Genomic DNA, 18,981 nt, shown 5'->3' with positions numbered 1-18,981 from the left:
GAATATGGACGTTTTTGAGAGTAACAGTTGTCATGGACTTTGAATCATCAAGCAGCTTGTTCCAGAGAACAGGATCAGCGTGACTGAAGACGGCCTTGTCAGAATAATTCTCACAGATCGACTTCTGTACGTTTATTTTACAGGTGTCAACAGGTTATCATCAAAGAGTGTTGGATATGTATTTAGGGGCCAAAAATTAAAGCCAAGCGTATTTAATACATGCGTTTTTATGAGTTTTTGAGACTTCTCTTTTACCCTCAAAAAACAATATAAATTGCATGATAGATTTTTAATGACTAAATTGTAAATGTGATACAAACTAAAACTCATATATGCAGATTAAAAATAATATATCTTTTATATATTTTGCCTAAAGGTTCAACAAACACCCCATTATCAAATAATTAAAGATTTCTGGCAGTTATTTCATGTTGCAGGTTTTAAAGGGTTAAATACTGAAGGTCCAAGTCAAAACAACTGAAATGGTTTAGAATATGTGTCAGTTAGAAAGATTATTTTCCTTGTTCTTGTTCTTGCTAAGATTTAGGGGGGAAAAGGACATATTCTGATTTTATAGGGTTAAGGTTTGGATGTAATGACCTTGCAGGGATAAAAAAAAAACTGTAAAGAAATTGAAACCCTAGCTTATTAGAGTGTTAGGAGGAGTAAATGATGCTCAGTTATTCCCTCCAGTTTGCACTCCCATGTATTGTCTCATTTTCATGACCCTGGATTTATTCGACTTGGATTAAGGATTTCTACCAGGACCGTTTTTTTGTAACTTCTTCGCCCACTTTTGTAAATGTCAACCCTACAACACCACAATTAATGTCTCCTGGAAAGATTGTCTGAAACTGTGTGATATTATTCATGTTTCCTTTTTTTATTAAACCATATCCATCTCTCCTCCTCCCTAACCCTCTCTATTACAGCCAGGCTTTCAGCTATAAACAGTTCTAGGAGACCACATACCTGCACTTCCTTAACTCCTTACTGCTGTTAGGGTTAATTAGGTATTGATTTGATCAGGACCAGGCAAGGGGCCTCATTCTAAAGGCTTTGGTCACAATGAATTATTAATGTTCATACTGAACTATATATAGCGTGCATCCAGTGGTCACAAGAAAGTCAAGCGTTGGTTCCTCTGTGCTGCTTAACCGAATCCCTGTTTGCTCCCCTCTCTGCTTCCTGCTCAGATTGATTGCACTACTTCCTTCAGGGTCATGTTCATTTTTTTTTTCTTTTGGCTGTTGGAAATTTGAGAGATGTTGTTTCTTTACACGTTTGGGTGTGCTTTGATTTGACAAGCACACCCTGAGTGAATTTTTTAGTTGCTTCATTGCTCTTGACAAATACAAAGCAGCGTTGTGAGAGCACCGAGAGGCAGACTTTTACCAATCTGATGGTGATGGTGTTTTCCTAAGAGATATATCCACACAATATTTTTTTTTTAAAAAGGTCCAAATCTGGTTAACGCCAAGCAGAAACATCAGTGAATGAATGCCAAAACTGCAGTTCATCTAATAACCCAAAGTGAGCCTCCTTTCAGCCTTGAGAAAGTCTGTCTGTTACGAACAAAAGCTTTGGTCTCTACAGAGTTTCCAGCCTTCATAATAACTTGCAGCTAACAAAGCTTGCTAGCATTAGTTGATTAGCATCTTCTAGTCTAAATATGGCAGCTTTTAGCTCCAAGATTCCAAAATGGTGGCAGGCATTATGTGGCTACATCCATCTATTATATAGAGTGTGGGGTTATCACATTTTCTGTCCGCTTTCATTAACTCGTAAAGATACCATAAAATGCCAAAGCTTTAATTAAAAAAATAATGGCTCCTAGTGTAAAGTTGCCGAGCATGTATGTCTACATCATCCACTTCTTCTTTATCGTTAAAGTGCTGCGTGTGTTATACCCTGCATGTGCAGCAGCTTCACCGTGATTCACTGCATCGGTCATTTGTTCACATATTTGCCACAATTGCTTGTCATGTGCACCGAAATGCACACCGTTCATCTTGATGTCTGCTGATTCTGTGCATGTGTGCATTTTTGTGTATGTGCCTCAGTTCTGGTCATGCTCCTCTCAGCTGTGCTGCTGTACAGTGAAGTGAAATGAAGTGGCACAGTGGAGATTTCAAAGATTTGTGTGCGAGAGAAAGAGAGTTTATATTCACATGTATTTTTGCATAACACAATGACACAGTCCCGGATGCCATAGTGTGTGTGTGTGTGTGTGTGTGTGGTCTCTTTCTACTAAGTCATGTGTGACTGCTTTTGGACCAGCAGTGTGTGTGTTCACTAACTGACCTACATTTCTGGAGCTTTTTGCCAGTGGCCCAAGAGACTTTGTCACCGTTATCTCATCTAGCCAATCACAGCCCCTAATCTCATTTTGTCCAATCACATCCCCAATCTCATGTGTCCAATCATGGCTTTGGCCTTCGGGGGAGTCATCTTCTACTCTACCCGGGCTTCTGTCGGAGAAGCGTTTGCGGCTGACTGTACCTTTTAAACACTCACCATCTTATGGGCCAAATAGAGCAGCAGCTCAGTAATTTTGACTTTCAGCGCTGATTTCTCATGCAGCGCTGCAACCCTAATTATATCCCCCCAGCTTGAAAGGAGAGCTGTGTTTCTGCGCACATTGCCAGCTGGAGAGGAAGGAGAAAAAAATTGAAGCTTTTGAAAATTCTTTGAAGCTTCTGTTTTTTTGTTATCAAAGCCGTCTTTGTTGCTTGCATGAATTTTGCATGTGCAGGTTTAAGGGAACTGTGATGTGCGGGTGTGTGTGGTAAGCTGGGTAGGTGGATGTGTTTTCATACAACATGTTTTGCAAAATATAAAAAAGTGCCCATCACAATAGGTTTAATCAATACCATCCATGTGAATAGCAACTATAAAATATTAACTTCATTAAAAATATTAACTTAAAAATTGACCACATTTGGTTTGATGCTACTTGAATTGTTTCTAATCTAGTGCTGTAATCTATATAGATTATATGAAGTAGCTGTGTGTTTTCCATATCGATAAGGGATGGCCTGTTAAATAGATGATGCTGGAGTTGTTGCAGTAGTTATCATGTTATTTAATTTTAAACTCAACCAAACGTCTTGAGTAATATTTCTGTATGTGTTGTTGTGTCACCACATGGCAGATGTTTCTGGAAATTAAAACATAGGCACAAGTTCATTTGTATCTGGCTGTAGGCCAACACAAGCCTGGAGAGTAAGGGACAGATAATGAGGGATTTCTTTCTGTATCTCTTTCACAAACACACACCGTTTCACACACTTTTTTCAGTGTGACTTACCGTGTGGGTGTTCCTGCACGTCTAAGCGCATAATCAGTAATGTGCTCATTGTTTTAAAAAAAAGCGTATAAAGTCAAATTTTCATGGTGAAAATGAAAAAAAGGGACTTGAAAAGCATCTGGAAATAGATACAGTTTTTGATAGATACACCGTCAGATTAAAGCTGACTTGTTGCGGTCACAGTTTGAAACCAGTGTGCTCAGATACACGACTCTAGAAGTTGAAAACCAGCTGTCTCGTGTCGTGTATTAATTACGGCAAAACAAAAACAAGTGCAAAATCAAACCAGATTCATTCCAACTGCGTTTCTTCCACATTGGATTGAAACCTATAAAATGCAGCTGCAATCCTTGAATCTTTGACCTCTTTCCTATATTGGTTGCTTATAGTGTTGGTGCTGTGGGAGCTGAAGTGTTGCTGCTGACTGTAATGATTTTATAACAGAAATACATTTCCATGCAGGCTCTGGTTTTTCAGTCTCTGCTATTCCTGCGAGTAAAGAAGCATGGCCTCAGACTGTCATCTTCAGCACCGAGCGAAGTGGCCACACTTGAACTGTGTTCGTGTGTGAGTGCATGCAGCGTCCTGCACGCACCCCTCCAACCCTTCCATCCCCTGCTCAAAATGCACACACATTTAAACACACATATGTCTTTGTCTCCGTTTCTCTCCGTCTGCCTCTGTTTCCATTTAGTGGAGGATGGGTTGGGGGGAGGAAAGAGAGAAGAAAGGTGGAGGTGGTGGTGGGGGGTGGTCAGGTTGAAAATTACAATACGTATTTATGGGTTTTTTTGTGTGCTGTTGCTTGGCAACACCACATCGGGGGTATTTACAGTTAATAAAAAGTGAGTGACATTAGCTTGGTGTATTAGAGGTAAATCGCTCATTTGCTTTAAGAGCTAGAAAGAAAGTGTGTGTGTTTGTGTGTGTGTGTCTTTTCTTTTTATTGTGTGTGTATATGTAATAAGTGCTCACTGAGCCTTATCTTTGTAGATATTTAACTCTTTGTGTGACCGAAAGGCCTTTGTTTTTGTGCTCTAACATCATTCTGTGTGCGTACGTATACCAATATATTTTCATATTTGTGTGCACACATAAAATAATATATTGCTAAATGTTTACATTTTCATTTAAATAGTTTTTTTCCCCACATTTATTATTATATCGCTTTTTCTTTCTTTTGTGCATCAGCAGAAATCTATCCCAGGAGAAAAGCACATTGTCATCACATTTCCTCCTTAAAAGAACGATTGTTTTATTCCACGCAGCTGTATTTTTGGTCGCTGCCATTTGTTGTTTCGATGGGAACTGTGTCAGCTGGCATTAACGTCACATCTTGTCTGTCTTTCACAGGCTTTGAAAGCATCTTGGAAGGCTTGTTTGGGCCGGGACTAGTCAAAGACATCACCCTTTTCCAAGGTAAACATGCAAAACAAACAAATCAGCATTTGCAAATACAACTGTATACAAACGCACCGACCATAGTTAGCAACGCAAATGGCAGTCTGTCCTACCAAGTCTTTGGCAGCTGACGTAACACACACGTGATGAAACTGTGAGGGGAAAAAATGGGAACTTTAATAAAATGAAATAAACAAAACAACAAAATGGATATTTATTGAGAGAAAAATAAAATAAATCTTTTTTATCAGTGACAATGTTGTTTGGAAGGACTAAAGTCATTTTCATCTTGTGCTCTGGAGAGCTTTTACATATTTCTGTTTAAAAAAAAAAACAATAGACATGTGCATACAGCAGGAGCTCAGCTCTCAATTTAGCTTAGTGTTATTCAGCGTGAGAGACACTGTGGACCTTCAATAAATATATACTGACATGACAATGAGCGACACAGCATCTCCCCATTGATCTGACTTTAAAACATTTATTGCCTACAGAAGTGACGCTGCTGCAGAAAGCATTTGGAATACAAAACAATATGATTAATTCATACAATAGCCTTTAATTTATGCAGGCCAGATGTCACTAAACAGAGCTGGAGAAGGACAAAAACTGGCAGCCTGGACCAGCTGAGCTTGATGGTTTCTCTGGTAATGAGGCTCTCACTGCTCTCTAATGGTCTGATGCTAGAGGAGCTGGTAAACGGCTAAATACAGTGCAAAAAAACAGTGCCTTAAATGCATCTGCTACGACTGCATTCACGGTGAGAGCACGAGCAGCAGAAACAGGGCTCGGGTCTGAATCACACAGCTGATGTCACAGATCAGCACCACCCTGCAGATGTGTCTTCATGTTACCTGCTGACTTGAATGTGGATCTGCACATCTGTATTAAAATATTAAAATAATATTATGGTGTATGCAGTCATTCCTCTTTTTCATAAAATTCAACATGCCAGGTCTTTTGACCTTTACTTGAACCTTTATGTGATTTTTCTTCTGTCATCTTAGATTCTTTTAGTTGTAGAATATTCAAATATTCGCCTCTTCAAATTTTGTTAGAAGATTTAGCTATTTTTTTATATCCTTTCGGCAGAATCTCTTTTTCCCAAATAAATCCATCAAAAAAAAGGAGAGTAGAAAAACTACAGACACAAGAACAGCCCTCCCTCTTTGCTGTGCTTATTTGGTGAGTGATCACTTTGCATATAAATATAGCCCAAGTTACAGCAGAGCCATTGTCTTTATCTCTTATTTATGTTGATTTTTTTTTATTCACATGTATTACTACCAGCTGAGCATCATTTAAAGGCCACAGTCTACATGAATGTATTTCTCACCATGTCTGTCCCTTTATGTCCTGATGTCTGCTTATCATAATAAAGCACCATGTCACATAGCTCACATAATCTAAAACCAGTTACTTGAATGATCAGAACTACAGTAGAGCCCCTTTGGGATCTGGTAATATTGGATATCTGCATCACGGATGTGCAGCCAATAGATCTGCAGATCAGTGTCATGCTGTCAAGTCAAGGTGGACCAAAACATCTGAGGAATCTTTCCGGCACCTTGTCGAATCTATGCCACAAAGAATTAAATGCCATTTTATTAGGTATACTTTACTAGCACTAGGTTTGACCACCTTTTTCCTTCAGACCTGCCTTGAGTGTACAGGTGTTGAACTCCAGGCCTCGAGGGCCGGTGTCCTGCAGCTTTTAGATGTGTCCTTGATCCATCACAGCTGATTTAAATGGCTAAATTACCTCCTCAACATGTCTTGAAGTTCTCCAGAGGCCTGGTAATGAACTAATCATTTCATTCAGGTCTGTTGACCCAGGGTGATATCTAAAATCTGCAGGCCACCGGCCCTCGAGGCCTGGAGTTTGACACCCCTGCTTTAGTGGAAGAAGCGTTAAACAATCACAGTGTACACATTTTCCAGCGCTCAATCATATGCTGGTTCCCCAGTCTGTCATCCAAACTGGTGAACCCCAGTGCATATGTAAATTTATGAAGTATATTTGTGGTTGCACAGCATTGTCTGTGTGATGACTGCTTTCATTCACATTCTGAAACTCAGGATGCCATAAACACAGATGGTGTGTTTGCATTCAGGTATTCTATCATCTGTGCCTCTTCCCCCATGCACAACACTCACAGTACTTATGGGAATTACAAAATGAGTTTTTACATCAGCAAAACCCAATTGTTACATGTTCTCATAAATATCATGTGACTAAAGCGAAGGAAGGCTGCCCGGCTCACTCTCTCACACGCACTCTCAGAAAAAACAAGGTCAACATGGCGTTCTGGTGTCATGTGACCCATCCCCCACCAACTTAAAGCATTTTTGGAATATTTCGGGCATGTCATTTTCAATCATGCGTTACACTCGTGCACAGACATACACACATATATACATTGTCTCCCAAGTAAAGTTGGCACATGAGGCAGCAGTGAAGCCTCCCTCACGTAAAAACACAAACGCCTAGCAAAAGTTAATCTTTGTGACTTGAAGAGGAAAAAAACCCAAACAAAATGCTGTCTCATGAATTCTTTTCCCTCAAAGGGCCCTCACCCTCCTTTGTGTTTCCCAGACTTTCTGTCTAAAGCTGAAGTCAGCCAGCTCTCAATTTAGAGTTATATATTTACTGATTTGAGTCCTGTGGGCGCAGAAAACTTTCTCAGCCTGCGATCAAAATGTCAGAAATGTTAAAGGTCTGTTTAAGAAAGAAGGCGCTGCTACGTGATTCAGAGCAAGTGAAGCTGAAGTCTGATGATTGCAATAGTTGCCGATAGCTTCCATGTTTTTTTCCTGTTTTTTGGTCAGTGGTTCGCTGTAATCTTGTCCACAAAACCAAACATATAAACATAATTATGCAGGGTGCTGAGGGGCATACACTAAGATATGCAAAGATATACAAGCGCACGTTAAACAGCATAGATGTACATTACAGAGAAATCACATCTGCGGTAGCTTGGAAACCGTGTATCTCTTAATCTCAAACAAACCTGCATTTTCTTAGTTTTCACTTTTACGAAAGCAGGCTGCTGCTGCTGCAGGTATGCTGAGCTGATTATGTGCATGTAAACAAGCCGAGAGCTGAGCAGGGCCCCACACACACACACACACACACACACACACACACACACACACACACACTGAAAGCTTCCTCTAAACTGTGCCAATATCGCCTTTGTGTTTACTACTTGCACACACTCACAAATACCTTGAATACTGTTAGGGTGGGGTGGGGGTTAAGCTAGCTGTGGGATTGGAGCTTAATTGGCGCATTCCCAGGGATACTGTAAGTGGCACAACCATGGGGTTCAAGCACAGCTCACCTTTGACCTTTTTCATTCCCGCCCCGGAGACAGAGATGCACAAAGAAACCGAGAGAGTAGTAACTGAATCGTCTGCACATCTCGCAGGAAAATGATGGGAAGCTGGAGAGTTCAGGCACATATCTGCACACACACTTTAAAAAGGGGAAAACTAGCAGACCCTATTTATAGGATTTGGACAGGTTCTTCTTAAAGAAGCATGCTGGTGTTCTTCCTGACCGGATCTTACTTGTGTGTCTTACTCTGCTGTAGGGTGTGATCGCGAGGTGAAGCAGATTAAACTGTTAGCCAGAGGGGACAGAAAAGCAGCGGTTGGGATTTAGTTACTCTTTAACTCCAAATCCTATTGGTTATATTTTCATCTTCAGATATTTCATTTTTGGCAGCCTGTTGTCTTGTTCAGTACAGCGCAGCGTGAAAATCCATTTTTAAACTTTCTTTGTAATCGATTACACCGAGGCATCAAGTGCAAAGGGAGTGCTTTGCATCGCCTCAAAACAAATAATATAGCTTTTACAAAACTGATTGCAGACTTGATGTTCTCTGTAAGGGATTATACAACTCAAACAAATTGGATTATTGATTTTCTAATCTTACAAAGTAATGGAAGGTCATGGTATGGCACAAAGAAACAAACAAAAACTCCTGGAATGTCATCTGCTTGTCACTTGCCATTGCCCGCCTGCCCTCGTGTGCTCTGTTTTCATGCCTTATTTGCTATTATTTTGTACATTGTGCTCTTTTTATATGTGTGCCCCTGCTTTGTTTTTCAGATATTGTCAAACTATAAATGTGAAAAAAATACAAGTTAATAATATATTCACATTTATAGCTCAAATATTATTGTTTTTCATGTTTGGGATTATTAAATTCCTTGTTCAGAACAAAGGTATCCTCTAAATATCCATATAAATATAAAGATTTTGCTTTTATTATTCTTTTCATGCTCATAAATGGCAAACAAGGAAAAAGAAAAAAAAAAAGATAGAAAGTTAAAGGCATGGATGGACACAGTTGCTGGTATTAGCTTGTTGCAGAAACATCTATTCCCAGCACGTATGCCAGCTCACAGTCGACACAAAGAAGGAAATTGAAATAAATACGATTCCTTTAATCAAATTGACCTTACTGTGAATAAAATGTAGATTATCTGTATCAGCAGTGTAAAGAGTGCAAGGACGAGTGGAAATGCATGCAAGCCATAAACCCAACAAATGGAGAAGAGAGATGGATTGTGCAAACCCGGCCCTCTGATAAAGCAGTCACTGGAGCGGTGCCAGGTGTGGCTCCCCTATGGACCCACCTCTGCTACTCTGCCCTCCTCCCACACAGAAACACGAACAAACAGAGTGGGGAGGGGTCATCACAGTAACAAGACGGGACAGGGTAGAATTGCTGAACATGGCTTCAGGTCATGTACAAATGGTTTCTTTATTACGTCAGAGTGGACTGTATATATTTACATTTCTGCATGTGTTAAATGCAGCAGTAAAGATGAGCATCAACATATTTTTTTAATATTCTACTGTTTTTTGATTTGTTTTTGTTTTTAAATGTTGCTCTTCATTTGGACCTAAATAAATCAGGCGGTTCAATCCTGCTATTTTTCTAAAACTGCAAAAGAGGAAGGTTTTTTTCTTTCTTTAAGGACAATACTGTACAATAAAGGAAATTACATGAAAACAGAGATTTTACTGCTTTATGTCTTGAAATGACTGGGTAATAGTGATGTGAGAAGAAAAAAACCCCAAATGAATCAAGAACGAGAAATATCGAGTTGTTTGATGAGACCGAGGGCATTCCTATACATATGGAAACAAATGCATTAAAGCAAAGCAGTTTGTGCTACAGATATATCACAGCAGAACTGCAGGCATCCCTGTGTGATGTTAAAATGAACATCATACACCTTACATTTATCAGATTTTCACAGTTTAAGGAATAAATTCTCACGTCGTAACACTTTGTGAAACACTTTCACCTGAGATTCAGCGTGTTTGCTTAGTTGCTGAAAAGGTGTCATTTTGGAGATGGGAAGTTTTGAATTGGCACACACTTCATGTTCACAGGATGTTCTGATATTGTTCTGTCTCTCTGTGGAGCTGACTCGTCCCTCCTTTTCCCTCCTATATATATATATGGTTTTAAATGGAGGTGTAATACCATGGCAACAGCTCAGCTGTAGCCAGTGTCCTCAGCTCAGAAGGTGCTATGTTGGTAAAAATGTATTTCTGCTGCTGACATCATCTAAATCAATCATCATTTAATCATAAGAGGACAATCACAGGATTATTATTGATATGAGAAACTACTGATCAGAGGTTGTTGTTGTTTTTAATTGGATTATATGGAGCTTTTATGGTTTATGTCATACGTGTTTAAAATTACAAAACTTGATATTTTGATTTCAGCTTCCACCTCTCCATCAGCCTGAGATGAGATCAGAACCACACACCCAGTAATATCTGCCCATTCTGTGCACAGAACAACAAAACAACAACAACAAAAAGTAAAACTAGTCAAGCCTCCAACAGCAAATAATTAATTATAAATGTTAAGTGAAAAGTAATAGTAACATGCAGCTAATTTGTTCTGTATAAATATAAGAGTGTTTACACACGTCGCCATTTTTGCAACCAGAATTTTCTGTAAACATAAATTATTGTGCTGACACATTTGCATTTATAGTAGAGAAATGCATCATATATTTCTATACAAGTGTAGAAATATATTTTTAGCTGCTCAGATTTGCTTTAAATGTGATTTTGTGGTTCTCTTAATTGCCCACAATGCTCGTGTGTATTTGATCAGTTACATTCTCTTTTGAAATGTGAATTTAGAGCAGAGTAAAACACCTGCAGAGGCAGAGAGTCTGCGCACTGTCAGGATTTTGGCTTAATGATATGAAGCTCATAAAACTACAAGGAGACACCAGTGAACTTTGTCATCCAGAAAAACACATTTAAGAGAAATCAGGTTTGGAAATTGGACATTCTTTGTGAAGACGGCTTCAGGGCGTGAATCTCTCAAACTGATCCAGATATATGCACAAAGACGTCCACGCTGCTTTTGGAGGTCCAAGGCAATAATGCCTGATACCTGATTGAGCTTATCTGTCAGTCACAGGTGTGGTTCATTTTTACACAGCATGCTTCTGGACTGAATCGCTGGAATTTAGTCAGTCACTGTAATTAAAAGTGAATCACTTTATTGCTGTTGTTGATCTGGGTGGTGGTCCCTGAGCTGTCAGTCTCTCTCGGCTTATCAGTCTGGATTTCTCCCTCGATTCATATACACCTCGCTAATGATCTGCACCTGGATATTCAAACTGAATAATTGTAGTAGTGCCTCGCAAATCAAGTAAAACACACAATAAACCTTCACCAGATTGTTTTGCTCTTTGTTTCTACTGTTACACTAACAGATTCTGCTCCCGGGTAGCACATCAGTCAACTTATGAGATCCTGAGCATTATGGGAGTTTGAGTTAGTCATTAATTGCATACTTTCTGTCATGCAGACTGCGAGCCAGAGGAGGTGTCTGACTGGTCCTTTGATGAAAACTGTCTCTTCTGCTGCTTAAGACGTGAGAAAGTCAAGGTGGGTGCAGTTCAGTCTCCCTTTTAGATAAGACCCTCTCATTCTAATTACATGGCTGTGATTTCACAACTCTTCAGAAGCTGCTGGGTGGTATCACTTTTACCTCACAACACGAAGGTGCCTGATGTAAATGGAGCAGGGTTTTTTTTATATAATATGGAGTTACATTAGGTTTTGTTTTCACCTGAATAAACTAATGTTAGCTTTTTAGCAGCACACTCGATTGAACAATTTGTTTCAAAGAATAAGCAGAATACAGAATATGGGGGGTGATGGGTGGGGGCTACATTTTATAATGTTTAACTGTGTAATTGTTCTGTGGCATAGCTGGGTTTATTTATTTCATACTTTGAGTGCAAAGGAAAACATTTTTTTAAGTTTTTATTTGTTTTCATAAATGTGGTTAATGGGAATTAACCACATTAATTATTAGTTAGGAGAGCAAGATACAAATAGATAGCTTAATACCCACTCTTTCTCTTCCACATATCCAATTAAGAGTCAAAGGGATGCTGGAGACTATCCCAGCAGTCATAGTGTGAGAGGCAGGATATATCCTGGACAGGTGACCGGTCTGTTATAGAGCTAGACGGCTACATTTACACATGGGGGTTAGGTCACCAAGTAACCTAACCCCATGCATTTCTTCGGACTGTGGGAGGAAGCCAGAGTACCTGTAGAGAACCCCAACTCACTGGGTTTCAACCCAGGGTCTTCTTGCTGTGAGGCAACAGTGCTAATAAACCACACCACCATCCCTGCACCTAACTTAATAATTGCAGCTTTTGTCCAAAGGAAAAAACCCCAGAAACTTTTACATTTTTAAACGGGCCTCAATATAAGATGTGTATTAGAACACACTTTTATTATCTAAGGCTTACAAATAAGATGTAAAGGCCTTGAATAATGTATAACAACATGCTCCACTGAAAGCGTGCTGTGAGTGTGGAGAAGGGGAATGTTTCACTGCAGTGCTGTACAAATTTAAAAAAAATAAAACATGATGTGCGTTTCAATTAGCTATTTCCTCGCTAACATTGTCGCTAACAGAGGTGAAAGCTGCTCTCTGCCTGATACAGCACTTATGTTACTTTCATGAAGCAGCTCATTTTCTTTGTCCACGTGTTCTGTATTTTAGTTCACTGCCAGTTTTAAGCTTTCTATTGAAAAATATCACATCTTTGTCTCTCTCCTCCTCCTGGTGCACTACTTGTTATTTGTGTTGTTCAACCGTCCGTGGTCTTGACCCCAATTTAGCCTATAAAAGGACTGTGACATAATGATTTGGAGGTGAGTGAGTGTGTGTGTGTGGAAGGAGGAGGAGGATGCTGACATGATTGTAAATTAGTTGGTCTTCCACAGCAGCCTAGATGCTGGTACACCTTCACAGTTTCTTAGCCCAAAAAAAAGCATCCTGAACAGAATAATAATGAGTTTATTGGACAAGCTTCTACTTAATATATACAAATGCAAGCATGTGTTCATCGTGCTTCTGCTCATTCTGCTGTGCAGAAGGCCTTCGTGTTTTGCGGCCATTCATTGTTACCGCCCTCCGCTGCACTTAAAAATGAGGAACAAAAAGAGCAAGGATGCTACGGGGCCCTCAACAGTCTCTGGATGATTCCAAATGGGCTCCCTTGTTGCATGTGGCCTCCACTCTCTTATCACCACAGTCGCCATTATAAACACCGTAGGGGGTGATGTGGATGAAAAGAAAAAATATTTTTTTAAATATCAGAAGAAAGTAGAAACAACTTGTTAGTCTGGAGGCTGTAATAAGAGATGAATCACATATGTTGTGTTAATTAACATATCAATATTATCATATGCTTTTGAATGCATTTCTATGAGGGCAGTTGATTGGGGGAGGGACACTGAAGCCTAAAATATGCACAATAATTTATAAGAAATCATCTTATAGCTTTAATGCCTGTCACAGTGTTCATTAGCAGACTTTTTGTCTTTTCATTTGTTTTTGTTCGGGTTTTTTTTGTTCCTATTTAGCTCAGGGTAAGTACTTTTTGGGATGTTGACCTAATGTATATGTGGACACATGTATGAAAGAAAGGTATGTGAGAATAAACAAGGAAGGGAAGGAAGTTAGGAGGGGGCGTCCTTCTGTCAGACATACATTGTTGCTTGTTTTTCGACTTGACCCTGGTCCGACCCCCAGGGTCGACCATCTGTCTGCTAAAAACATCCCCATTTTTCGACCACTCACTACCATCTCCGAGCCCCCATATGCCTCTCCCTTTCTGCCTGCGCATGAAGCCATGTAGCAGTAGCTAACAGTAGCTGCGTTGTCAGAGCTCACTTGTGCATGTAATAGCATAATCACAGATAAGATATGAATAAAAAAATCTGAAGCAGTTATCGGAGCAAAATCAATTACACAAAACTTTGCAAGGTTTCCAGAAGGGTTTTTTTCCACCATATTTCTAAATACTAAATAACTGTTAGCCACTCACATAATGCAAACCATGGCACCTCAATTACATTCGTCTTCTACACTCAAATACAGGTTTTTATTAATATGGTAGGGTTTCAAGTGCTCTCCCTGTCTCGCCATTATTACCCTCTGCTTGTTTGCAAGATGCCAGCGGAGCTTCAGTGGGCGGGAACCATCGATTCATTGATCTGAAGCCATGCAAACCGCCAGCAGAAAGAGAGCTGAGGGGTTAAAATAAAGAGAACAGAGACTGGAGAAAGCTTTTCTCATCTAAGTTCCTTTGTTTCCTACCACTCATGCACACAGACGCATACATGCACTCAAATTTCCTCTCTATTGTACTGTAAGGATCTAAAGGCCTTGATATCCTGGAAAAGTTAGTGGTTTGGATTAAAGAGACCCTCCCTTCAGTCAGACTGGGGAAAACAGTGTTTGTAGATCACATGCAAGATTAGAAATTAGTTTGCTCTCAGTTACAACTAAATGGGGTCAAGCATATGTGATCTGTTTGTGAGAATACACCAATTAACTGATAAATTCTGAAGCAACAGTCACCTCAAGGCGCTTTATATTGTAAGGTAGACCCTACAATAATACATAAAGACAAAAACCCAACAAACATACGACCCCCTATGAGCAAGCACTTTGGCAACAGTGGGAAGGAAAAACTCCATTTTAACAGGAAGAAACCTCCAGCAGAACCAGGCTCAGGGAGGGGCAGGGCCATCTGCTGGGACCGGTTGAGAGAAGGAAGACAGGATAAAAGACATGCTGTGGAAGAGAGACAGAGACTAATAACAAGTATGATTCAATGCAGAGAGGTCTATTAACACATAGTGAGTGAGAAAGGTGACTGAAGAAGAAATACTCAGTGCGATGTAGATGCTACATGATGGTGATTTAACAGCCACACAGTAACATAGCCACTCTTAAATTAGAGCAAAATTATTTGCAAACATGTTGTAATCTGAGAGTGACGACAGTCACTCCCAAGTCAACCGCGGTTGTTTGTTGTTTCGATTGCCTTGGTCACCCAGCATTTAAAGCTACCATACGCTCAACCACTTGCGGTCATTTGTCAAATAAGAAAAATTTGATGCAATCACCCGGTAACCACTGAATTTTTAAATCCTAATTTTACTCCACAGCGGCTGAGCCATTAGTAGTAGTAGTGAGTGAGTGAGTGAGTAGGGAAGTGAAGACGTGTCCTGCCGCCACTTCTCCCTGTAGTGTTATGTTATTGTCATCTTAATAAAAACGTGTGTGTGTGTGTGTGTGTGTGTGTGTGTATGGCTTGCCCTGCAATATTTTCAGTAGTCAATAAGACTAGGAAAATGCAATATAAATGCATACTATGCTTGCCAAGATAAATAAAAAAGGCCAACGTATGGAGAAGTCTGCTTGTCCCCGCTGTGCAACCCATCTTCTGTTGACACAGAACTGTCGGAGAATTGTCGACATTGAGAGCTGGACATGTTTAAACAATCATAATGAAAAAATGCTAGTGGCATAATGTGGTGGTAGTGTGAGGGTATTAGTTTCTTTCACACCAAACCTTTACTCACTCATTGGTCTCTGCATGTTTGTCTGTGTAGGAGCACAGCGTGGAGAACGGTGGAGGCAGCCACGTGCTGTCGGAGTGTGAAGACTTCAAACAGGAGCAGTCTCGGATCAGCCGACTGGAGAGACAGGCTCAAGACTTCCTCAATGCTGTGTTCCACAGAAAAGGTACGACATACATACCCTTCATTAGTCATTTCTTCATCAGTCATTATTCATTTATTAAATTCAGTCTAGACATGGATATCCAGAGTAATTTGGGTCTATGGGTCTATTTTAGAATTAATATGATACTTTTCCTATATATTTTTATTTAAATTTTCTTTTTTCTGTCATAAATATTTGTTACATTGCTGGTTGTTTGTATTAAACATGTTTCAAATAATGATGTTTTAGCTTATATGAAAGTAGTCCATGAATGCATGCTTTAAAACTCTATTTTAGATCATTTTATTCTACTTTTGAGTCGTCATGATGTAATTGATGCCCTTAGTATTGTCCTCTCAAATTCATAAGTTTTGCTGTGAGAACATAAGCTTTAACTGCATGGTTTTTAAACATATTTCTAAGGGCTAGCCAATCAGAGTAAAGTTGGCTTAAATGACAAACTGAGAGTCTGCATCAAGGCCCAGTGTAGTAGAAAAATAAAGAATGTTTGCGTGATGGTTCAAGGCAATGTTAGTCTTTACCCTGTAACACAGAAAGTTGGTCAGTTACCCACTGGTTGCAATACCAAGTTGTATGTAACTCTTTTCCTCAAATGGAAAATAATTTATTCATAAATAGCTAAACTATGTCTTTTGCATTCTGTAGCTCAGCTTTGGGAACTAAAATAAATAGCTCTTGTAGAAATTATCCATCATGCTCAGCATTAGGACTTGAATTGGAGAGGACACAAGTCTATGTTTGGGAGCAATGTGTAATGCCTGAGTGTCATTGATAACATGACAGTACAGCTGGAATAAAAAGGGGCCAGGGATCGATCCCAGAGGGATCCCAGATGTAACTTTGTCAGAGTTTCACATTTGGGACAAAGACATTTCTGCCTTGCAGGTAGACCCTAAACCGGTTGAGAAATGGGCCAGAGAGGCTGACCCACTTTTTCGACCTGTGCTAACAGTGCCATGGTTATTGTGAGAGGCCATGCAGGAAGCTCTGTACAGTGTTACTTTACACATTGGTGTTACAGTGAGAAACTAGTACTGAATTTAGGACGTTGGATACTTTCAAAATATGATAGGTGAACTCATCAGTGCTGATTGCCACATACATACACCCCTAAGAAAAAGTATCACTATAACAGTCATAACAAAAATGCATGAATTTAGCAATGGACTTTTCACATAAAGACTCTTTTGGGGATTCATCTGAATTTGATGTGGTCTTACAATACAGTGGTCCCTCGCTATAACGCGGTTCACCTTTCGCGGCTTCGCTGTTTCTATTAGTTTTTTTGTGCAATTTTGCATGCTTTTTTTTGTTTGTTTGGGTTTTTTACATCACATTGTGTTCTGCGTCCTGATCGGGTGTAGACCACTGTCAATCAATCTCCTTCGTGCCGTGTCTCCTGTACAGTACAGAATGCGTTCAGCTTGTCTAATCGATCACTAGCAGTGTGACTCTGAAGTGCTGTACTGCATGTTTGTAAGTTTTCTCCCAACAAACACAACAATGGCCACGTAATGTTTTGCACCATCAAAGGCACCTGCGGTAGCACCCAAAAGGCAGAGGAAGATGCTAACCATCACACACAAAAAGTTGTTCTTCAGGACATGCTAAAGGAAGGTAGAAGTTAACATATTTTTCGGATTATAAGGCGCATTAAGCGAAAAAAAAAAACAGTCAGATAAATCAAACTTTACTCAACTCATTCTTCTTGCTTCCTCTACTTCCGTACCATTGATTCATTAATGTTAAATTCTCTGGCAGCTGCTCTATTCCCATGTTCTTGACCCGAAAACAGGGTTTGATCTTTGGTTTCATTCTATAATACTGGACTTTTTTTTCTATGAAGGTTTCAACTTTGAGTGTTTAACAAGAGAGAAAAGTGTGAAAATGTTCATGCCTGTCTGAGAAAAGTGTATACAGTGTATAGTGAGGGGTTTGACAGCCTTAAAATATCTATACAGTGGTCCCTCGTTTATCATGGTAGTTACGTTCTAAAAATAATCTGCGACCTCCACAAAGTGGCCAACTTTATTTTTTTACAATTACAGTGGAACCCCGACTTACGAATACCCTGTTTCACGAAAAATTCAAGTTACGAAGGCACTGAACGGCAATATTTTTGCTCGTGTTACAGCAAAATGCCCGAATAACGAAATCCGCTGGCTCTGATTGGCTGAGCCTACGATGCCCACAATGCCTTCCAAATCATGTGACAACCCCTTGACTTCCGTACTTGCGCTTCGCTGTTCCACTTGAACGACGTATTGTTGTTCTAGTTAGCAATTAGCCTATAGCCTATCGTTCAGCATCGCCTCAGTCAAAAGGCGCGATGGGTGCTTCGACTTACGAAAATTTTCGACTTACGAAAGAAACTCGGGAACGAATTAATTTAGTAAGTCGGGGTTCCACTGTATTATAGATCCTGAGACTGATTATTCTTTAGGCCATTTAGAATTCATCTCTGTCGTCCATGACACTGATTATTAAGCATGTGGAGAGTTCATATAGTCTTTATCAGTTTTTTAAAAATATTTTATTGCACATCTGTTGTATAATAGCCATATAACAAATGTGAGTAAATTAGTTTTGAATGTAAGTCTGTGTCAAATAAGCTTTTTGAATCACCCAATAATAACAGTAGTTTGCATGATATCAACCATCATAGCCGGTAAGACTTGGGATAAAAGTGCAAGATTAAATCCAATTTTTCTTGTGACGTTTAAAATAATTCGTTTCACTCAAAGGGTAATGAAAAGGAAAGAACCCTACATGTCAAAAAGGTTCAAAATAACACCGATGTTTGTTTGGGAGAACTGCTCAGACTGCTGACTTTGCTAAAATGTAAGAATCCACTTGATGACCTTTACACTAAGGCAGATGCAGTGGGATGAAAAATTATCCAAAATGTCGAGGTGCCCGACAGTTGAGGAGTTCAAGCGCTTCGGTTAATCTCAGAAAAGTCACAGCGCAAACTTTCACGTACAAAGAACACAGCTTTATGAGGAGTGAATATGTATTTTTTCTAAAAACAGATCTCAGGTATTTAGCATTTAAAAGGTTAAATATTCTTTGTTCACACTTCAAGGGAGACAGCGCAGATCATATTTTTCACAGATAATAAAATTAATGCAGCCTTTTTGTTGTCAAATC

At 39.6% G+C, this 18,981-nt stretch overlaps 1 protein-coding gene across 1 annotated transcript in view; it reads left to right on the top strand.

Annotated features, from left to right (window-relative positions):
• Window positions 1–18,981, top strand: part of lcor (ligand dependent nuclear receptor corepressor) — an 83,444-nt gene that overhangs the window by 38,384 nt on the left and 26,079 nt on the right. Inside the window, exons 2-4 of the mRNA XM_040027160.1 lie at window positions 4,664–4,729; window positions 11,575–11,654; window positions 15,699–15,831. Of these exons, the coding sequence (XP_039883094.1) occupies window positions 4,664–4,729; window positions 11,575–11,654; window positions 15,699–15,831 (279 nt within the window). The remainder of the gene's footprint in view (window positions 1–4,663; window positions 4,730–11,574; window positions 11,655–15,698; window positions 15,832–18,981) is intronic.

Source organism: Simochromis diagramma, unplaced genomic scaffold (genome assembly GCF_900408965.1).
Source record: "Simochromis diagramma unplaced genomic scaffold, fSimDia1.1 OVJJ01000362.1, whole genome shotgun sequence".
Taxonomy (NCBI): Eukaryota; Metazoa; Chordata; class Actinopteri; order Cichliformes; family Cichlidae; genus Simochromis; species Simochromis diagramma.
The sequence above is the reverse complement of the archived record's forward strand: the minus strand, read 5'-3'. Positions and strand labels throughout refer to the sequence as shown.